The sequence below is a fragment of the Amphiura filiformis genome, chromosome 17 (assembly GCF_039555335.1).
Source record: "Amphiura filiformis chromosome 17, Afil_fr2py, whole genome shotgun sequence".
Classification (NCBI taxonomy): Eukaryota; Metazoa; Echinodermata; class Ophiuroidea; order Amphilepidida; family Amphiuridae; genus Amphiura; species Amphiura filiformis.
Genome location: NC_092644.1, coordinates 61,346,937 through 61,364,596, shown reverse-complemented (window position 1 = coordinate 61,364,596; position 17,660 = coordinate 61,346,937). Strand labels below are relative to the sequence as shown.

Sequence of the window (17,660 nt, the reverse complement as noted above, 5' to 3'; positions counted from 1 at the left end):
TTTTCATCATGGTGTTAGCAGACTGGACGACAGTTAGGATTTGATAATAAATTAGACACTTTTGGCAGCATGCAATTGAATTATCTTTTTCAGTATTGGAAACAGACAAAGCTCACATAAATTAAAACACCCCCTCTTGTAAATGCTGGCAAGTGTGGAGGTGTGTGTATATTCCAACTGGAGAGATTCACACACCCACATTCAAACTGGGGAGATTTTTTTACACAAATCTCACAGCAACCGCCATACTGTGGAGGTTGCTCTAATCAGAAAATGACAGGTGGTATACCCCCCTCTATGGCTCAAAAAACCCATTTTTGAGGTTATCTTCAACTATGGAGCTCCACGGTTGTTAGCAGACTCCACAGTGTGAATGTGACAAAACACACACACCTCCACAGTTTACGAACCATTTACAAACGCTAGGACATATTTGTCAGTGTAAACGCTGTAAAAGTTTACATATTGTATTCACAAAGGTTGATTTTTGTGAATTTTTGAAATAGTTATAGTGAACATAATTGGACAATACAGTCCAGCCTCCCTTGTTCGGACCTCTTTTATATGGATCTCTCTATTATCCGGACATGTGATCTTCATAGAAAAAACATGTTTTTAATGCTTAGAGAGCTTGATTTCATACACTGTTGCATTTAGAATAACACAACTATAGCATTTAGCACTCAAATACCATCTTTCAGTGTTATTACTCCATTTTGAGTAAGCTTTTGGTGTCTCAATGTTAGCACTTCTGACATTCAATGCAGAATTACATATAATTCACTTATTCCCATCATGGCCGGATAAAAGAGGTTGGACTGTACTGTAAATATTTTTTGTAACAAACAAATTATAAAACTAGAAATCTGCAACAAATTCTTCATGTGAAAATATAGCAGTATATAGTGCATCATAGACCATCAAAATATATGTTTCGATGCAGGCCCGTGCACGCAGGATTTTTGTTGGGGTGCTGATTTTGAAAAAGTGGACCTTTTTTTTTTTCCAAGGGGGCAATTTTGAGAAAAGTGGACTTTCTTCCCAAAATTTGGACCTTTTTTACGCCTTTTGTTTTTGCTCGCTACGCTCGCAAATTGTGATATTTTGTGACTTTTTTAGACTTTTGCAAATTTGGGACGCACCCCCCCCCCTGTGTACGGGCCTGTTTCGATGGTCTATGAGTGCATACAATATTGAATTTACATTGTTGTCTTCTTTGTAGCACCTTTTTATAATCTGAAGTCCGATTCTGTGCCCATCAACAACCAAAATACTTGTGTCAGAGTTTACGCCACAACCATTTTCATTAAGAATTGCGGTTTTGGGACGGAAGCAGTTTTTGTTTTGAATTTGTTTGCAATAGGTATAGATGGGCTGGCACCAGAGTATTGATTACTAAAAAAAAGCTACAAAGTAGAGCATTGAATGGACTATTCCATTTAAATCCACACTCACCCTCCAGAACATTTAGTGAAAGTGTTCCACAGAGGGAGTATGGATTTCAAATAGAATAGATAATTGGGAAACTTACATTTTAAATACTCAAAAGGATATAGGTAAAGCCTTACATGGGTAGTATGGGTATCAAAATAATTAATCCGAGTAAATTCCATTTGAAAAACATACACCCTTGTGAAAGACTTTTCTTAAATCTTCCAGAGGAATATGGTAGATTTGAAATGGATTAGACCAATAGTTTTTATGGCATCCAATGCCAAGGACTGGGACTGTCATCGATGGCAGGTGAGAGTGATACACCATCTGTATAACTTGTAGACTCAAGAGTTAATGGAGGCAAGATAGGTGGCTCCCAATAATAGCTGTTATAACTTGATGGTCTTCGTCTGGGCATTCTAGCCAAGTCACAGATATCAGCACCAGGAGGTAATTTGAAACCATCTGGTGGATAAGATGACATTCCAACAGGATAATTCATGGGATGATGATGGTATGGATTCAATCCTGATCTTGATAACATAGTCTGATTGGCAAGTTGGATCAAAGCAGGTGATGAGTATGGAAAACGCGATTGGATCGTCGTCGCTATCTGAGATCTACGGCGTGATTCAGCTGCAAAGTCTGGTGTGTGTGGTGGTGGTTGTACTTGTACTGGTGATGGGGTCGAAGGTTGATGGGTGTATTCATAGCCGGATGGTACCATACCATATGGAGGTGTGAATGGTGAATTGGATGGTACCATACCATATTGAGGTGTGAGTGATGGTACACTAGGGAATGCTGATGATGCATTGCTGCTCTCAGCAGGTAAAGCAGCTGTCTCTGTCACCAACTGATGATCTTTCTTTCCCACTGTGACAGGTTGAGCGATTGTGACATGTTGAGAGACAGGTTGAGCGATTGTGACATGTTGAGAGACAGGTTGGGTGATTGGTTGAGTGACTTTGACAGGTTGAGCAACTGTGACAGGCCCGGTGACAGGTTGAGTGACTACGGCAGGTTGCATGACTTTGACAGATTGAGTGACTGCAGCAGGTTGAGCGACTGTGACAGTTTGATTAACTGTAGTATGTTGAACGACTGCAGCAGCTTTGTTATCTTGGGCACGTGATTGACGATGACGACGATTGGCAAACCATACCTAGACAAAGAGAAAAATAAAATGACAAGTATTAAATCAGCTAGTTTAATCGAAAATGATTGTCTTTGTTTGTCTAAAAGTTGTTAGGTATATGTGTAGTGTGTAATGTTGCTATCTACTGTAGATAGCATGATAACATTACAGAGCTGATATCTGGGACATGCGAGAATTAAGGTATTGTTTAACTGCTTTTCATCTATTTTCTCATATATAACATGGGCAACATCATTATTTTAAGTAGAAGAAGAATGCAAAATGTTTTCAAAAAAGCTTTCCTCTTTTTGCTTTAAATGTCATTATTTAAATTGCAGTTTTAATCTTACTTCTTTTTAATTTGGGGTGATGTCCTTAAATTCCTGCATTAAACATCAAGTACACAATGAATACCTTACCTTTATTCTATGTTCTGGTACATCTAACTGAATGGATAACCTTTCTGTTATCATAGGATCTGGGTATGGTTCTGTCTTGTACACCGCATCCAGAAATGCCAACTCATCTTCCTTAAATCGTCTTGACCGGGATGGTTTGTCTGTTGTCTTGGCAACATCATCTGAGGCAGCCTTTGATGGAGCTTTATGTGTAGACGGGACAACAGCTGTGGTAGAGGGTTCGAGTCCAGGCGATTTGGGTTTGGTGAATGACCGAGTTGATGACAATTTTCGTCTCCGTGATAAACAGTTTCCTGTGAAAGTTTGAAAGTGATTTTGATTATAAATGTACAGGTTTGCTGAACATGAGAGTAAGAACTTCATTTTTCATATTGCTCTTTTATTTCCAGCTCAGAATGATTCCTGACAAAAGATGTCACTTTTTTTAGGGGGGGGTGTTTGTTTTTTGTTAATTTTCACCAGAAAGTTACACTTTGTCAAAATCAGATGGTAATGCAGGACTGGTGAAGTTGGTCAAAATTTAAAATCAATATTTAAAATGAGTTCTGAGATCTTAATATCTAGTCTTACTGAAGAATTGTTTTGTTATGTTGTCCAAAAATGTTTGGATCAAAATTGTGCTTTATTTTGTAACGTTCTCCAAAACTAAGCAATTTAACAGATCTGACGACACGGTTGGGTTCATCAAAGTTTTAGACCAACATTTTAGCAGAAATGAGGCCTAAATGTTTCCATAATTCCAGGGCATATACCATACAACAATCAACAAATCTATACTGCTGCAACCCTTACCTTCGCTAGTACTGCTCCGATTCCTCTTTCTTGTTTTCCTAGACGTCACCTCATCCTCCCGATTGCCATCATCATCACTTACATCATCTACCTCTATCATATGTTTCCTACTCGTTGATGGTCGCTTGGACTGCAATGACTGCTTTTCTTTGTTAGCTTTCAGCTCAGTACACATAGTATCACGTTGCTGCTGATGTTGGCTGTTGGTTACATCAACCAAAGTAGAAGTCATACTGGTTTGAGCGGCACAAAGTGCAGAGAAATCATACGAGAATACAGTCGAAACAGGTGGCAAGGCAACAGTGGTGTCAGGTGGTGGAGATGTGACGCTACTACCAGGTGATGATGCTGTTGCCGAGGAAGAGGACTCATCAGATGATGATGTCCTGTTTTCAGATGAGATGTCAGCTTCAGGTTTATTGCCACTATTCTTGCGTAATCTGTTAATTTCATCCACCTTATTAATGTCAGCAGAGATGACTTCCAATAAATAAGCCACAGCTGCCGGTGACATGACTTCTAAATTGAGAGATTCTCCTGAGGTCGTCATGTTACGTTTGTGGTATTTTAATTTTGCCAGGTGTTAAATATTAGACCTGAAATATAAAAAGAAACAAAGTAAAACGAAATGACATTTTATATCCATTGACCACAGGCTCAATTATTAAACATAAACTGAGCTCAAAAAGAAACTTATAATTTTTCACAAGGTCATATCTTGAAATCCTGTCCATCAAATTGAACCAAAATTACACACAGGTTTACTTCAATACTACTATTAACACGTGTCAGTAACCAAGCAGTTATCAACTGACACAACAGCAAAATGCACTGACATGGAACAGCTTCCTGGACCACATTCACAGCCCAGCCCTGTTTCATGAAAAAAGTGTATGAAAAGCAGAAAGCAGCACCGTTTTATTATCTGTGCAAGGATCTTGTGTGTATTCTCACAGATTTTTTGTGCTGTGTGTCAAATGTTGGGCTGTGAAAGTGGAGGAAGTCCAGGAAGCTGTCCCATGACAGTGTATTTTGCTGTTGTGTCAGTTGGACAACTGCTTGGTTACTGACATGTGTTTTGAGTAGAGTATTAAAGTAATCCTGTGTGTAATTTTGGTTCATTTTGATTGACAGTATTTTACGATATGACCTTGTGATTCACAAGTTGTAAAAAATATAAGTTTCTTTTTGAGCTCAGTTTAGTTTACTCGAGGTGATTAACCAAAGACTTCATAAAAACGTATAACTACCCCCTTTTTGACAAGTGTGTGTCAAATTGGTGGCATTTACTTCACATAAAAATATTATTTTTTCAATGATTTTTAACCTGAACATTGGCAGCCATTTTGAATATTTCAATGGTAAATGGTGAGACATTGACTGAAGTTAATCTGTTTGTATATTTTACTCATATATTTTAGGTGAAAATGGTGGCATTTACTTCACATAATGTGACATAAAGATGTCAAAACATTATTTTTTCAATACCTTTTAACCTGTACAGTGCAAATGGCAGCCATTTTGAATATCTTTATGTCAAAAGATGAGACATTGACTGAAATTAATCAATTTATATATTTTGCTTGTATCTGGATACATTTTAGGAGAAATGGTGGCATTTATTTCACATGAAGATGTCAAAACATGGTATTTTAATGATTTGTTGTAGGCCTACACGAACGGTGATTTTCGGCGCCATTTTAGATTTGGGGGAAAATTGGAGGTGGCTCATGGGCTTTTTTTATCCTATATTAACCCAAGCAACATATGTGCCAAGTGTGGTTCTGGAGGAAAATTGTTAGTTTTTTTCTTGGGCAAGTGGACTTGCTTATATATGACCATAATTTCCAAGGAATACAAGGGATAGCGACTTCATTTTGATATAATATAGTTCCATTTTTTAACAAAATTTTAAAATTGTTCAAATTCTATCCGCACCTTATATCGTTGGCCTATGGATTCTCTCTTTCTCTTTCTTTTCCCCTTTTTCCATCTCTCTTCACTCCTTTATTATTTTGCCCTGCGCAAGGGGGGGGGGCCCAAATGGGGCAGGGGCCCAAATAGGCATTGCCAGGGGGGCAATTTCCCCTGCTACCCCCGGCAGCTACGCCACTGTATCCCAGCAAACGTTTAAATGTCGGGTTATATTAAAAGATATTAAACATTTTCATAACATTCAAAAACATTCTCTTTTCCCCTCTGAAAACATCCTGACTACGCCACTGCTTGCACCCAATTTTCAATAGAATAATAAATAGCACCTTCTTAAGTTTCCCTGTACCTGCTCACAGTATAAACAGCATGCACGGTCTGTTTTGTATTGTAAATTAAAGAACAACATAATAAATTATTCAGCAATATATTTAAAATACCTTCCCCTAAAATATATTTAACTTCTGGTACAAACAAGCAACAAACAAATACTACATAACAATCAAAGTAGACCAGGGTATGATGAAGAAAGTTAAACAGTTACTCGAAGCAAAATTTGCTCATCTGAGAGCTTTCGGAATGTATCACTATTCCTAAGACAACAAAAGGTGACTAGTGCATATAATCATACAAAATAAGTCTGCACTATGCTGTCGAATGTAGATTTATAATATTGGTTTGTGTGTCTAAATCTTCCTGTTTAATATATGACATAAATGCGATGTCTTCGTGAGCTCTGAGTTTGAGGAACTCTTTTCTACATAACTGCGATGTCTTGGTGAGCTCTGAGGAACTCTTTTCTACATAAACTGCGGTGTCTTGGCGAGCTCTGAAGTACTCTTTTCTACATAACTGTAATGTCTTGGTGAGCTGTGAGGGACCCTTTTCTGCAACTGCGAGGAACCCTTTTCTTCATAACCAGGATGTCTTGGTGAGCTCTGCGGAACTACTGAGCTCTTTTCTACATAACTGTGATGTCTTGTGACCTCTTTTCTACATAATTGCAATGTCTTGGTGAGCTCAGAGGAACTGTCATCTGTCTTTCAAGCCCGGCCTTCCAAGTCTTCCATAACTTGATGTCTTGACGAGCTCTGAGGAATTCTTTTCATCAGCAGTGTAGACCAGAGCTATACCAGGTATTTTAAGGATCTGGAGCTAGCAAAGCCTTAATTAATCAAGTTTTTAAGGTACACTTTCCTGGCGTTGGATATCCGCACAAAAGGAATTATTTATAGTGATACACTAATCAACGGTAAGGTTGAATTATACAGGGTGTCCCTGAAAGAACTGTATCGTCGGTAACTGATTTTTTTTTGGGGGGGCAGGGCCGGATTTACCATAGGGCCAGTGGGCCCAGGGCCCCCAAAATTGCCCTGTGCATCTTCCATTTTAGCTGAAAAACACCATGTTTTGTGCCAAAGATCATCGATTGATATTTGAATCCGTGGAAAGGCTTGAAAATTTCGTAAAATTCTTATATTTCAAGAACGGTATGGTCAATTGTCAAAATTCAAAAAGTATGTGAAAGCTGATATATTCCTTAACCACGCCAAGTATATACTTATGTTTAGTTGTGGCGTTAAAATACCCAAACAATTAAGTTTCCGACGATACAGTTCTTTCAGGGACACCCTGTATCTATTGTAACAAAATTTGGGCCGAGTAATTAAGACAAAAATTAGGGTATTTTTCGCACGGAATTTTGACGGTTAATTTAGATAACGAATTAAAGGAACTGCATGAGTGTGACTGCAGTATGATTTTTAAAGAGGACTAGCCTGTGTTTAGGGAGAAGTATGCTCCGCCAATCATTAAACTTGGTCATTTTCTGTGTGATCTGCCTGAAAAATCTTATGATCTCTCCCGCAAAATTAATAGGGCTGCTAAAGGACATGTCTTGAGCTTTCCAAATTTCCTTGTTTATTTATCTTTTCGTATGGTGTCAAATCCATCATTTCTGCAATCGTGTAAAACCCTGTATTGTTAACGATCAGCTGTTTCTAGATGTGTATTATTTTTATGTTATTATAGTGTTATGTGCCCTGAAAAGTTTTTGGTAGTATGCGCCCTTACTGTAAATTCGTAAGGTCATCAACTTTGGTCACTAATTAATATTATTTTGTTTGGCTGGAATCTGTTCTGTTTAGGTGTCACCAAAATGAGCCTTGTTTATGATTGTTTTTGGTTGAGGATCATTAAAAATATTGATCTAATTGTGTACAGAACCAATTTATTTAATTAATAGCAATCAGCAGAATTTGATTATGCATTGTTTTGTTTTTGATATTTTGAAAGTTTATTAGTTTTGTTGTTTGGATAGTCATTTTGAAAGACATGATTATGGTAGGACTTAAAAATGTTCTGCAGTGTGACAACATTTCTAAATTTCGAAACTTGTTATTAGGGTCATCACCTGATCTTAATTTATCTATTATTTTGTGTTATCTTATTAATTAAGGTATACTTCCTCATAAAAATGTGTTGGAAGTGACAAATGTTGTTCTCATTTTGGAAGTTTACTTGTATTGCAAATTATTTGTGTTTCTTTCCTCAAAAATGCATGAGTTGTTCCAAGTTCAGTCAAATTAAGGTTTGTTTACATCAATTTGACCCCAGTCATGCTTTAAGACATGTGCCCATCTCATGTTCTCTGCCTGGAAACTGATTATGTAATGTGAGTTGACCTTTCCACTTTCCAGTCTAATGTTTGCTCTTATTTGCATAGGTCACCCATCTCTTTAACAAGGTCAATGCCACTCAGGGCCTATGGTTATTATATGTTTTGGTGATAATAAAATTTGTAGTAGAGATTTAATAATTAGCATAATGCTCCCTTTGTTTTTGACCTGGTATGTTTGTCAGTCTAGCTCTGGTCTCCAACATGCCAGCTCCTTGCTAGACCACCTCCACCACTTTGCATTTGAGGACTTTTCATATAAAATAAATATCTTGTTGTCAACAAATAGCTCTGTGTCATCTGTATTATTCTTCATTTTATCACCAAGTAGTATCGTTTTATATCAACATCAGTTTTTGCAATGGAGACTTTATTAAAGAGATTACAGCAACTGGAAAGCAAAGTTAAAGAACTGGAAAATAAACTTGTGCATCAGCAGCCTTGCAAATGCAAGAATCCAAAGACAGTGAATGTTTCTTCGACTTCAAATGTTTCTACCTCACCTGATAATACACCTGTACCAATAATTGCAACAAATGTTGAGGGAACTGTGAAATGGTTTAACGTGACAAAAGGGTATGGATTTGTTACCAGAACAGACAATGCAGAAGACATTTTTATTCATAAATCAGGAATTGCTAAACCGAACCCTAGACACAAGCGTGCCAGTGTTGGACAAGGTGAAATTATCGTCTTTGACATCATCAGGGTCAGTCCATGTCAAAACAGACTGAGTGTACACCCACCCTCTTGGATTATGCTCTCCTTTGGCTCAGGGGTACCTTTCATGGACCCCTAGGTGAGGTCACAAGAAAAATTCAAATTCAATTTCGTTTCCGAATGGCGGGCCATCTAAGTTTGGCGACCTTGACCAAAATTGGGAATTTAAGGTGTCCAAATGACAAAGCGCTCTCTTTGAGAGGCATTTTCTTCTTAATTAAATCAGTTGTGACCCTCTTTTTGAATGTGGTCACTCACTGGCTGTGTCTGAAATGCCTAATGCCAAAAAAGATTGATTTCGGAATTTCGTTGGGATTTCAGAGGGGGTCAAAATCAGCACTTCATACTGTTCAATCAAATTATCTTTGATTTTGAAGGACCCATGATAATGCCACAGTGCACTTATAGGTCCTAATTATGTTCAGAATGGATTAACCATGTGCCAATGTCTATGAGCAATTCAAAAAAGAGAAATTTCTAGACCCCTACAGAATTTTAGGCCCCCTAAAGTGGTTCAGCCACAAATGGCGCTTAAAATCGGCAAATTTTGACACCTAATAACTTTAGGTGTACACCAGATATGAATTTCTAGTCTTTTGCATCTGAAAGAATGTAGTCTAATGTTACTAGGAACATAAGATTTGTTTTGTATTGTTTGTGTTTTGATACTTTCAAAAAGGTCGTTGACCTATGAACATTTTTCGTCATAGCGCCCTCCTGAAAGGTCTGACACATAACAAACTATACATTTTTGGTATCCTCATGACCATACGAGTAATTTGATATATTACTTGACATAATTGGGAGCATTCTGAAAATTTGACCCCCATAACCTGTACTTTGCATGTGCATCGTTGCCAGGAAGTGCATTTTTGACCCCCTTAAAAATTCATACAGAGGATTAGAAAGTAGTTTTTTCTTATTACTTGACTCAAGAGCAACTTGAAATATCAGGATAAATAATACAAATGGCTATAAAGTGATCAAAAATATAAAAAAATATCATGCTAAAATTGGCATTTTGTACCGTATCCTGTATGCATGGTATGTTAGGCAAAAATGACTATTTTTGAAAGCGTCAACTTAATACTAAAACACAAAAAAATACAAAACAAATCTTATGTTCCTAGTAACATTAAACTACATTCTTTCAGATGCAAAAGACGAGAAATTCATATCTGGTGTACACCTAAAGTTATTAGGGATTAAAATTTGCCGACTTTAAGTGCCATTTGTGGCTGAACCACTTTAGGGGTGGCCTAAAATTCTGTAGGGGTCTAGAAATTCCTCTTTTTTTGAATTGCTCATAGACATTGGCATATGGTTAATCCATTCTGAACATAATTAGGACCTATAAGTGCACTGTGACATTATCATGGGTCCTTCAAAATCAAGATAATTTGATTGAACAGTACGAAGTGCTGATTTTGACCCCTCTGAAATCCCAACGAAATTCCGAAATCTATCTTTTTGGCATTAGGTATTTCAGACACAGCCAGTGAGTGACCACATTCAAAAGAGGATCACAACTGATTCAATTAAGAAGAAAGTGCCCCTCAAAGAGAGCACTTTGTCATTTGGACCCCTTAAATTCACAATTTTGGTCGAGGTCGCCAAACTTTGATTGCCCGCCATTCGCAAACGAAGTGGAATTTGAATTTTTTTCTTGTGACCTCACCTAGGGATCCATGAAAGGTACCCCTGAGCCAAAGGAGAGCAAAATCCAAGAGGGTGGGTGTACACTCAATCTGTTTCGACATGGACTGACCCATCAGTGTTTCAGGAAGGACTTCAGAAGCAGTAAATATAACTGGGCGTGATGGCAACTGTGTCACTGGTAGTAAATTACCCACTAAACATGCTAAAACAATTCCTTCAAATGGATCATCAATGTTCAGAACTACACAACTTTCAATGTCAAGTTCACCAGTACAAGTCACTTCATCCACCCCAGCTGTTGACAAGTGTACAGGTAGGACCATGAATTCATCACAACCACGGAGTTTGGACATTTCAACTCCACCATCTGGGATGCCCATCTCTTCTCGTACTCCGTGCAATTATATTTCTTCTAAGGCAACTGACTATCATCGTGAACCTGAACCACCACGCGTATCATCAGAATCTGAAAACTCTATTCCGGTCTGGAGGACATTTGTTTCACGATTTTCATCTTCGCCACTATAAATATATGCCAGAGACCAGTTTTAATAACATGCTGAACTATAAAATATACAGAATTCATTTTTATACTGACTTTTGACTGAAAAATCGGACTATAAATTGCTTTTATTTGTGATATGAACTTGTGATATATACTTTTGTCTTGTTTGTGGGAAGAAAAGGTTTGTTTTGTTTGTTTATCAGGTTCAAAATATGTTTGCACCTTTGAAGTGATACAAATTTTTACTTCAGATGACACTGTGTGCATTTTAAATTTATCTTTGTTTATTTGTCTATGTGCACGAAAATGTTTTGGTGTAAAACCACTCTAAAACTAGCCAATTTATAGAGGGACTTAAAAATCCCGGCCCACGCCTCCTTATTTTTTCGGACCCTAATTCTTTTACACTATCATTGACTTCACTTCCGTCGGCACATTTACAAGTTGTTCCCCCCCCCCTCGTTCCAAAATCCCGGCTACGCCAATTTGCAATACATAATTGAATACATTGGTATGCAAGTCAACTTTGTTTTAAATTTGTTTAAATATCTCAGAAGATCTCATCTTCTCTGGTTTTAAGTTGTGATATTCCGGTTGCTGATTCCCTGCCATCAGAAGTGGCAGGAACATTGATACACTGAGTGAGAGGCCACACAGTCATAACCTCCCTGTGATTAATGGAAGAATACCTTAAAACATCCAAGCCCAGGCAAAAGAAGGACGTGCAAGAGTGTTGGTTTCTGGCCCTCCGGCGGGCTTTCCATATACCACCATCAATCTGTGGAATGATCTTCATCCATCCCTCCTTCCAGCTCCGTCCGTAGAAGCATTTCGGCATGCATCCAGCTAGCTTTCATTATTGTCTCAGTTATTGCTGATGCTATTTGAACTCGCAAGAAGCACTGTAAACTTGCTGCACGTTAATCATAGAACTTTTGTTCGCCTCGCCATGGTATTATTTCAACTTGCAGCAATACTCATCTTTGAGGGATGCATTATCAGAGAAGATGATTTAATGAAGAATGAAGATGTAACTGTATACTTACCCCTTTCTCAGACTCGTTCTTTCTGTGCAAGTGAACATTTATATCTTCGCCGTATAGTTAAGAACAATTTGACAACGATACACTCCGTGGTTTCAAAGATATTGAGGCATAAAAATTGGATATCCCGCATCAATATACGTCGTACTTGTGCAACAACGACTTCACCTCTGAAAATAATTTTAAGGATGTGATGCAACGCTACCAAACTGAGCTATAAAGAACAGATTTCAATTGTATTGAGTGACAATGACCGAAAGTGAGAAGTGTCATTTATATAAGCATCATAAACACTTTTGAAATCTTCCAAGAAATAAGAAGCCGCGAATTGCAGCGATTAAGATTAACAATTGGATTAGCGGTGGATCCTTTGTTAATGAAGTGCTTCATGGGAAGTAAACTTCTATCAATGGTAATAATATTTGTTGGTTTTGTATCAAAGAATATCTTCACTGTTTTGGACAAGAGAAGCAAGTAAAAATAAAGAAATAAAAAACAGGCAGGAACACTGAGACACATGGTTAATAAAACAATAAAGTTTCATTGAAAGCTGAATCTGTATGAGAAGGTATACAAAGCAGTTCAGCTCTAAGCGGCCACGTGTTTGGGTGAGGGGTGTATGGGTGTATGTTCGGGTGGGGTGTGTGCTGTGTGTGTGGGGAGGGGTGAGGCGTGTATGATCCCTGATGTGTGTAAGCAAACAAACAAGCAAACAAATAATCAGAATCAAGTCAATATAATACAAAACGAAACAAAATGTAAAAAACAACAACAAAAAAACCAAACAAAAACAAAAACAAACAAAAAACCAAAACAAAAAAACAAACAAACAAACAAAACCAAAAAATAAACCAAAAACAAAAGCAACTGAAATGAAATGAAAGAGAAGAAAAAGAAGACAAAATGATGGTGACATGACGACACGACGCCGACGACGGAGGTGATTATGATGTTGATATTGATGATGATGATAATGATGACGATGATGATGACGACGTCCAGATGATGTTGTTGATGATGATGATATTGATGATGATGATGATGATGATGATGATGATGATGATAATGATAATGCTGACGATCCCAATGATAAAGATGATTATGTTGTTTATGGTGAAGATGATGTTGTTGATGATGATGATGACGATGATGAAGATGCATGGTGTTTTTGATGACGTAGATGATAATGGAAATGGTGACGACGATGATGACAAGGATGATGATGATGATGATTTTTTGATGATGAGACAGTGATGATGTAGATGATAAAGATAGTAATGTTATTATTGATGATGATTTTTGATGATAATAAGGATGATGACGACGATGGTGATGACGACGATGATGGTGGTGACGATAATGAAGATGATTATTTTGTTGATGAATACAATAATGGTGATGCAGAAGATTATGTTGCTGTTGATGATATATTATTTATAATGATATAACAATTATATGTTGTTGAATGGTTGGTGATGATGTATATGGTGACGGAGTAGATGATGATGATGTAGGCCTAGATGAATGTGCAGGGAGACGACGACGATGTTGATGATGATGATGATGATGATGATGATGATGATGATGATGATGAATCCAAACCTATCCAAACCAATTATATTTTTCATTTTAGTAACATTTATAATATCGCTACAAAAATACAAAGGTTTCTACCGGGGTTTCTACTTCTACCATAATTTGTATTAATAAAATCGTTCTTTAGCTTTCATTTTCATAAATTGTTGATTGATTGATTGATTTTAATTGATTCCTGATTTTAACGCGTATGCGCGCTTCCGAATTCCGTTATCCTGCGTTCGCGTTCTGGAAAAGTGTGAATTTCTGTCAATTTCACCGATTTTAACGTGACGTTTGGTTCCTGTCAAGAGTCTTTGAAAATGACCGTCAACCAAAGTAAACTTTTCAACCAATCAGCGACTCAAAGAGGGACACGGTCTGTGAATATTGCAATAGACAGCTCATGTCACTCCTATGACCTCGATTGACCCAAAAATAAATATTTGATGAAGTTCTTCAAGGACACACTTTGCTGTGGAAATCATGCCTGCAAATAACTAAAAATAGGAACGGGTTCTGAGGATAAAACATACATCTTCTTCATGTCAAGTGGTCATTTAATACCGGTAGTTAGCTAGTAACATCAATGAATGGTTTTATCTCGACAATGCAGTATGCATGTAAATTGAAAATTCGTCTGTTGAGTGTTGCAATGTACACACATGCACATGTTCATGTGTGTAGGCCAGTGCAGTGGAAGTGATGGAAGAAGTACGAACATGAGTTGAAACTTTGAACTGCAGTTTGCAGTATACTCAGTTATGTCAGTGTGACTGTGCTTTGATATTGGTACTGGACTACTCACTGCAGGTACAGACCCGGGGCGGCAGGGTTATGCAGGTAAGCAGGGAGGGGTCATTTTGACCATAAATAATGCCAGAAAATCTTTGCCCCCCCTTGATGTGCCAAAAACCTTCCCCCTTTTGAATTTAAAACCTTAAATTGTCTTATCATATATAAATGCGAGCACAGCAAGCAGGAAATTTTGCATGCGTTCCTAATGTTTTCCTTATACCGGTAACCAATTTAGGGCATAAATATATAGAAACGGGTTGGGGGTCGGTGCCCAAACTATCTTTGCCAAAAATCGCTTGCCCCCCCCCCTTATGACCTGCCAAAAATCGCTTGACACCCCCTTTCGACCTGCCAAAAAAAATGCTTCTCCCCTTTTGCCCCCTATAATTCACCACCCTGAGGTTACCGTAGTGGGGATTATGCACTTTCAGTTTCCCACGCGTTTGAACGGGAATTGGATTGTCTAGTGAGCAAATTTCTTCAATATTTTGAGAAAATGGTGTCAAATTTTCTATTCTATATTGTTTGGTAATAATGTCTTTTGCCAATAGTATGTTTAAAGTTGTAATTTTGTGTTTTTGATCGCAAAGATCGGATATTTTCGTTCGAATCGAATTCTGAACCCTTCGCAAGGGTGCCGATTTCGCAGAACTTTGACGATAATTTTGCCTTTTGGACACTAAAATGCATCCGATCCTTAATTTTGTTTCAACCGAGTCTTAAATTAGCAAGCACAATAAGGTTGGTACCACTTTTATAATATACATTGATGAAATTTTAAAGATTTTTTTTCAAGTTTATAACCGGCGCAAATCGTTAAGGGGTGGTGCAATAATTATGTGTACCCCGGGGTGAATTATAGGGGGCAAAGATTTTTGGCAGGCCAAAGGGGGGCAAGCATTTTTGGCAGGTTGAAAGGGGGGTCAAGCGATTTTGGCAGGTCGAAGGGGGGGCAAGCAATTTTTGGCACAGATATTTTGGGCACCGTTTCTATATTACGCCCTAAAAGACGTGGAAAAGCGTTACAAACACGTTCAAATATGCAAAATTTCCTGCTCAAGCTTCTTTCGCATTATATATGTTAAGACAATTTAAGGTTTTAAATTGGTTCCCAAAATCTTGCATGTGTAAGGGGGGGGGCAAAGATTTTTGGCACGCCAAAAGGGGGGGCAAAGGTTTTTGGCACATCGAAGGGGGGCAAAGGTTTTTGGCACGGCCAAAGGGGGGCAAGCAATTTTGGCAGACCATTTTGAGAATTCACCCCGGGGTACACATAATTATTGCACCACCCCTAAGTGTGTATTTCCCATTGACATCCAAAATGGCGTAAGCCAGTCCTCAATATACATAGGTACGGCGTATATAGGACTGGCAAGCGAGTCTAGGTTACCGTTGTAAGTTACAGTCCAGTACACATAATTATTGCACCACCCCTATCAGGGTTAGCGCTGGGTCAAAATTTACGGGGTCCATTGGACCCCTTCAACCCCAATTTCAAACATTTCGGGTCCGGGGTAATTTTTTCGGGTCCCAAAGTTTGTTCAGAATTTTTGGGTAATGTGATATATGAACACATTAAGAGTACCGTACTGAAGACGAACAATAAAGAATTGAAGAAACAAGGAGATATTTTGTGACTGATCATGTTTTGAAGAATTTTGCGACAATAATTACCACATGGCCCCCCATGCATGGAAAATTGTAACATTTGTTAAGCTTATTACTGGGTAATTTTGTCATTTGGAAGGACTGAATTTACTAGATGATGTGAAACAGTCAAACTTTACTATCTGCGCCGGTAGAGGCAACGTTATGCAATTGCATGTTGCAGTGTTGCAGGCCGAATGTGGTTCAAAATTCGGCACCCTAACTTCTTAAGCTGATTATTCATGTGTCCTTTCTAACACAAATTTTCCTTCAGTAATCAAGAGAAGTTCTACATTTTTGAGTAGAGGAAACTCACAAATTTACTAGCTGAAGCATTAAAATAATGTGAGGAATCTATGAAATCCTGAAAATCTTGTATAATTTTGGAAGATTGTCACGCAGAGCAGGACACACGATATTTTCGTCTCACCACTGAACTATACACCCATATAAACATTGCTACTTCTATGACGTCATAGTTGTCTGGCATTAATTTTGGAGTATGAGATCCATGAACTCACGTAATTTGCATAATATAATTTGCATATAATGGAGAATACTGTATTTAGTTTGATGATCAATTGGCGAATTTCAGGGATCTTTCTTGCATTCTGAAGACTGACATTAAAATTTATTGCGTCCGGTCGGACGCAGAAGGTTTGATAATTTCAAAATTAATGCGTCCGGCGCTCAAAAAAAGCGTCATGGACGCGAAGACGCGATCTGGCGCGAACCCTGACCCCTATAAATATAGAATCTGTGCCCAAGTATCTGTGACAAAAATCGCTTCCCCCCTTCGACCTGCCAAGAAACGCTTGACCCCCGCCCACTTTTCGACCTGCCAAAAATCTTTGCCCCCCTATAATTCACTACCCGGGGTATTTATTTTATTTATTTTATTTATTTACACCTAATTATTGCACAACCCTAAAGCAGGGATTGTATTTTGAAAATAATGTACATGTAATGGAATCATGATACCAATTATTATTCAGCCCATTCCTGGTCTCTTACATACAAGGCAGATTTACATGGGAAAGATCAATGACCTATTATTTTAAAGTGACCACCAAATGGTCACATTCCTGACAATAGGCCTAGTAAATTTCTGTGTACAGACATCAGTTTGAGCTTTCAAAAAGGCAAAGTTTTTATCAACCATTTTATAGATCATCAGCTGTGTATTCAATAATTGAAGAAAATACAATTTAAACTCATAAGAACTCATGATAACAATCAATACATGCATGGAAATGATGGAATATATTTTTCAGACATCATATTCTACAGAAAAAAAATCAATTAGGTACATATTTACAAT

General features: G+C 37.8%; 2 protein-coding genes across 2 annotated transcripts in view; one reads left to right on the top strand and one right to left on the bottom strand.

The window, feature by feature from the left end:
- Nucleotides 1–1,117: 1,117 nt before the first annotated feature.
- Nucleotides 1,118–12,518, bottom strand: LOC140138486 (uncharacterized). Its single transcript, XM_072160370.1, has 4 exons — nucleotides 12,323–12,518; nucleotides 3,784–4,379; nucleotides 2,992–3,284; nucleotides 1,118–2,599 (listed from the first exon to the last, which is right to left on the bottom strand). Exons 2-4 carry the CDS (start codon nucleotides 4,331–4,333, stop codon nucleotides 1,700–1,702), a joined length of 1,743 nt encoding a protein of 580 aa, XP_072016471.1. The 5' UTR covers nucleotides 4,334–4,379; nucleotides 12,323–12,518; the 3' UTR covers nucleotides 1,118–1,699.
- Nucleotides 12,519–13,611: 1,093 nt separating this feature from the next.
- Nucleotides 13,612–17,660, top strand: part of LOC140137340 (uncharacterized) — a 50,785-nt gene continuing 46,736 nt past the window's right edge. The window contains exon 1 of the mRNA XM_072158982.1: nucleotides 13,612–13,731. Coding sequence (XP_072015083.1) covers nucleotides 13,612–13,731 — 120 coding nt within the window. The remainder of the gene's footprint in view (nucleotides 13,732–17,660) is intronic.

What these genes read in the sequence shown, in the direction of transcription:
- LOC140138486 (XM_072160370.1), bottom strand. Translation starts at nt 4,333, where the DNA reads ATGACGACCTCAGGAGAATCTCTCAATTTAGAAGTCATGTCACCGGCA. An exon ending in TCGGAGCAGTACTAGCGAAG is followed by an intron (nt 3,285 to 3,783) that starts GTAAGGGTTGCA and finishes AAACTTTCACAG; the next exon opens with GAAACTGTTTATCACGGAGA. An exon ending in TACCAGAACATAGAATAAAG is followed by an intron (nt 2,600 to 2,991) that starts GTAAGGTATTCA and finishes CTCTTTGTCTAG; the next exon opens with GTATGGTTTGCCAATCGTCG.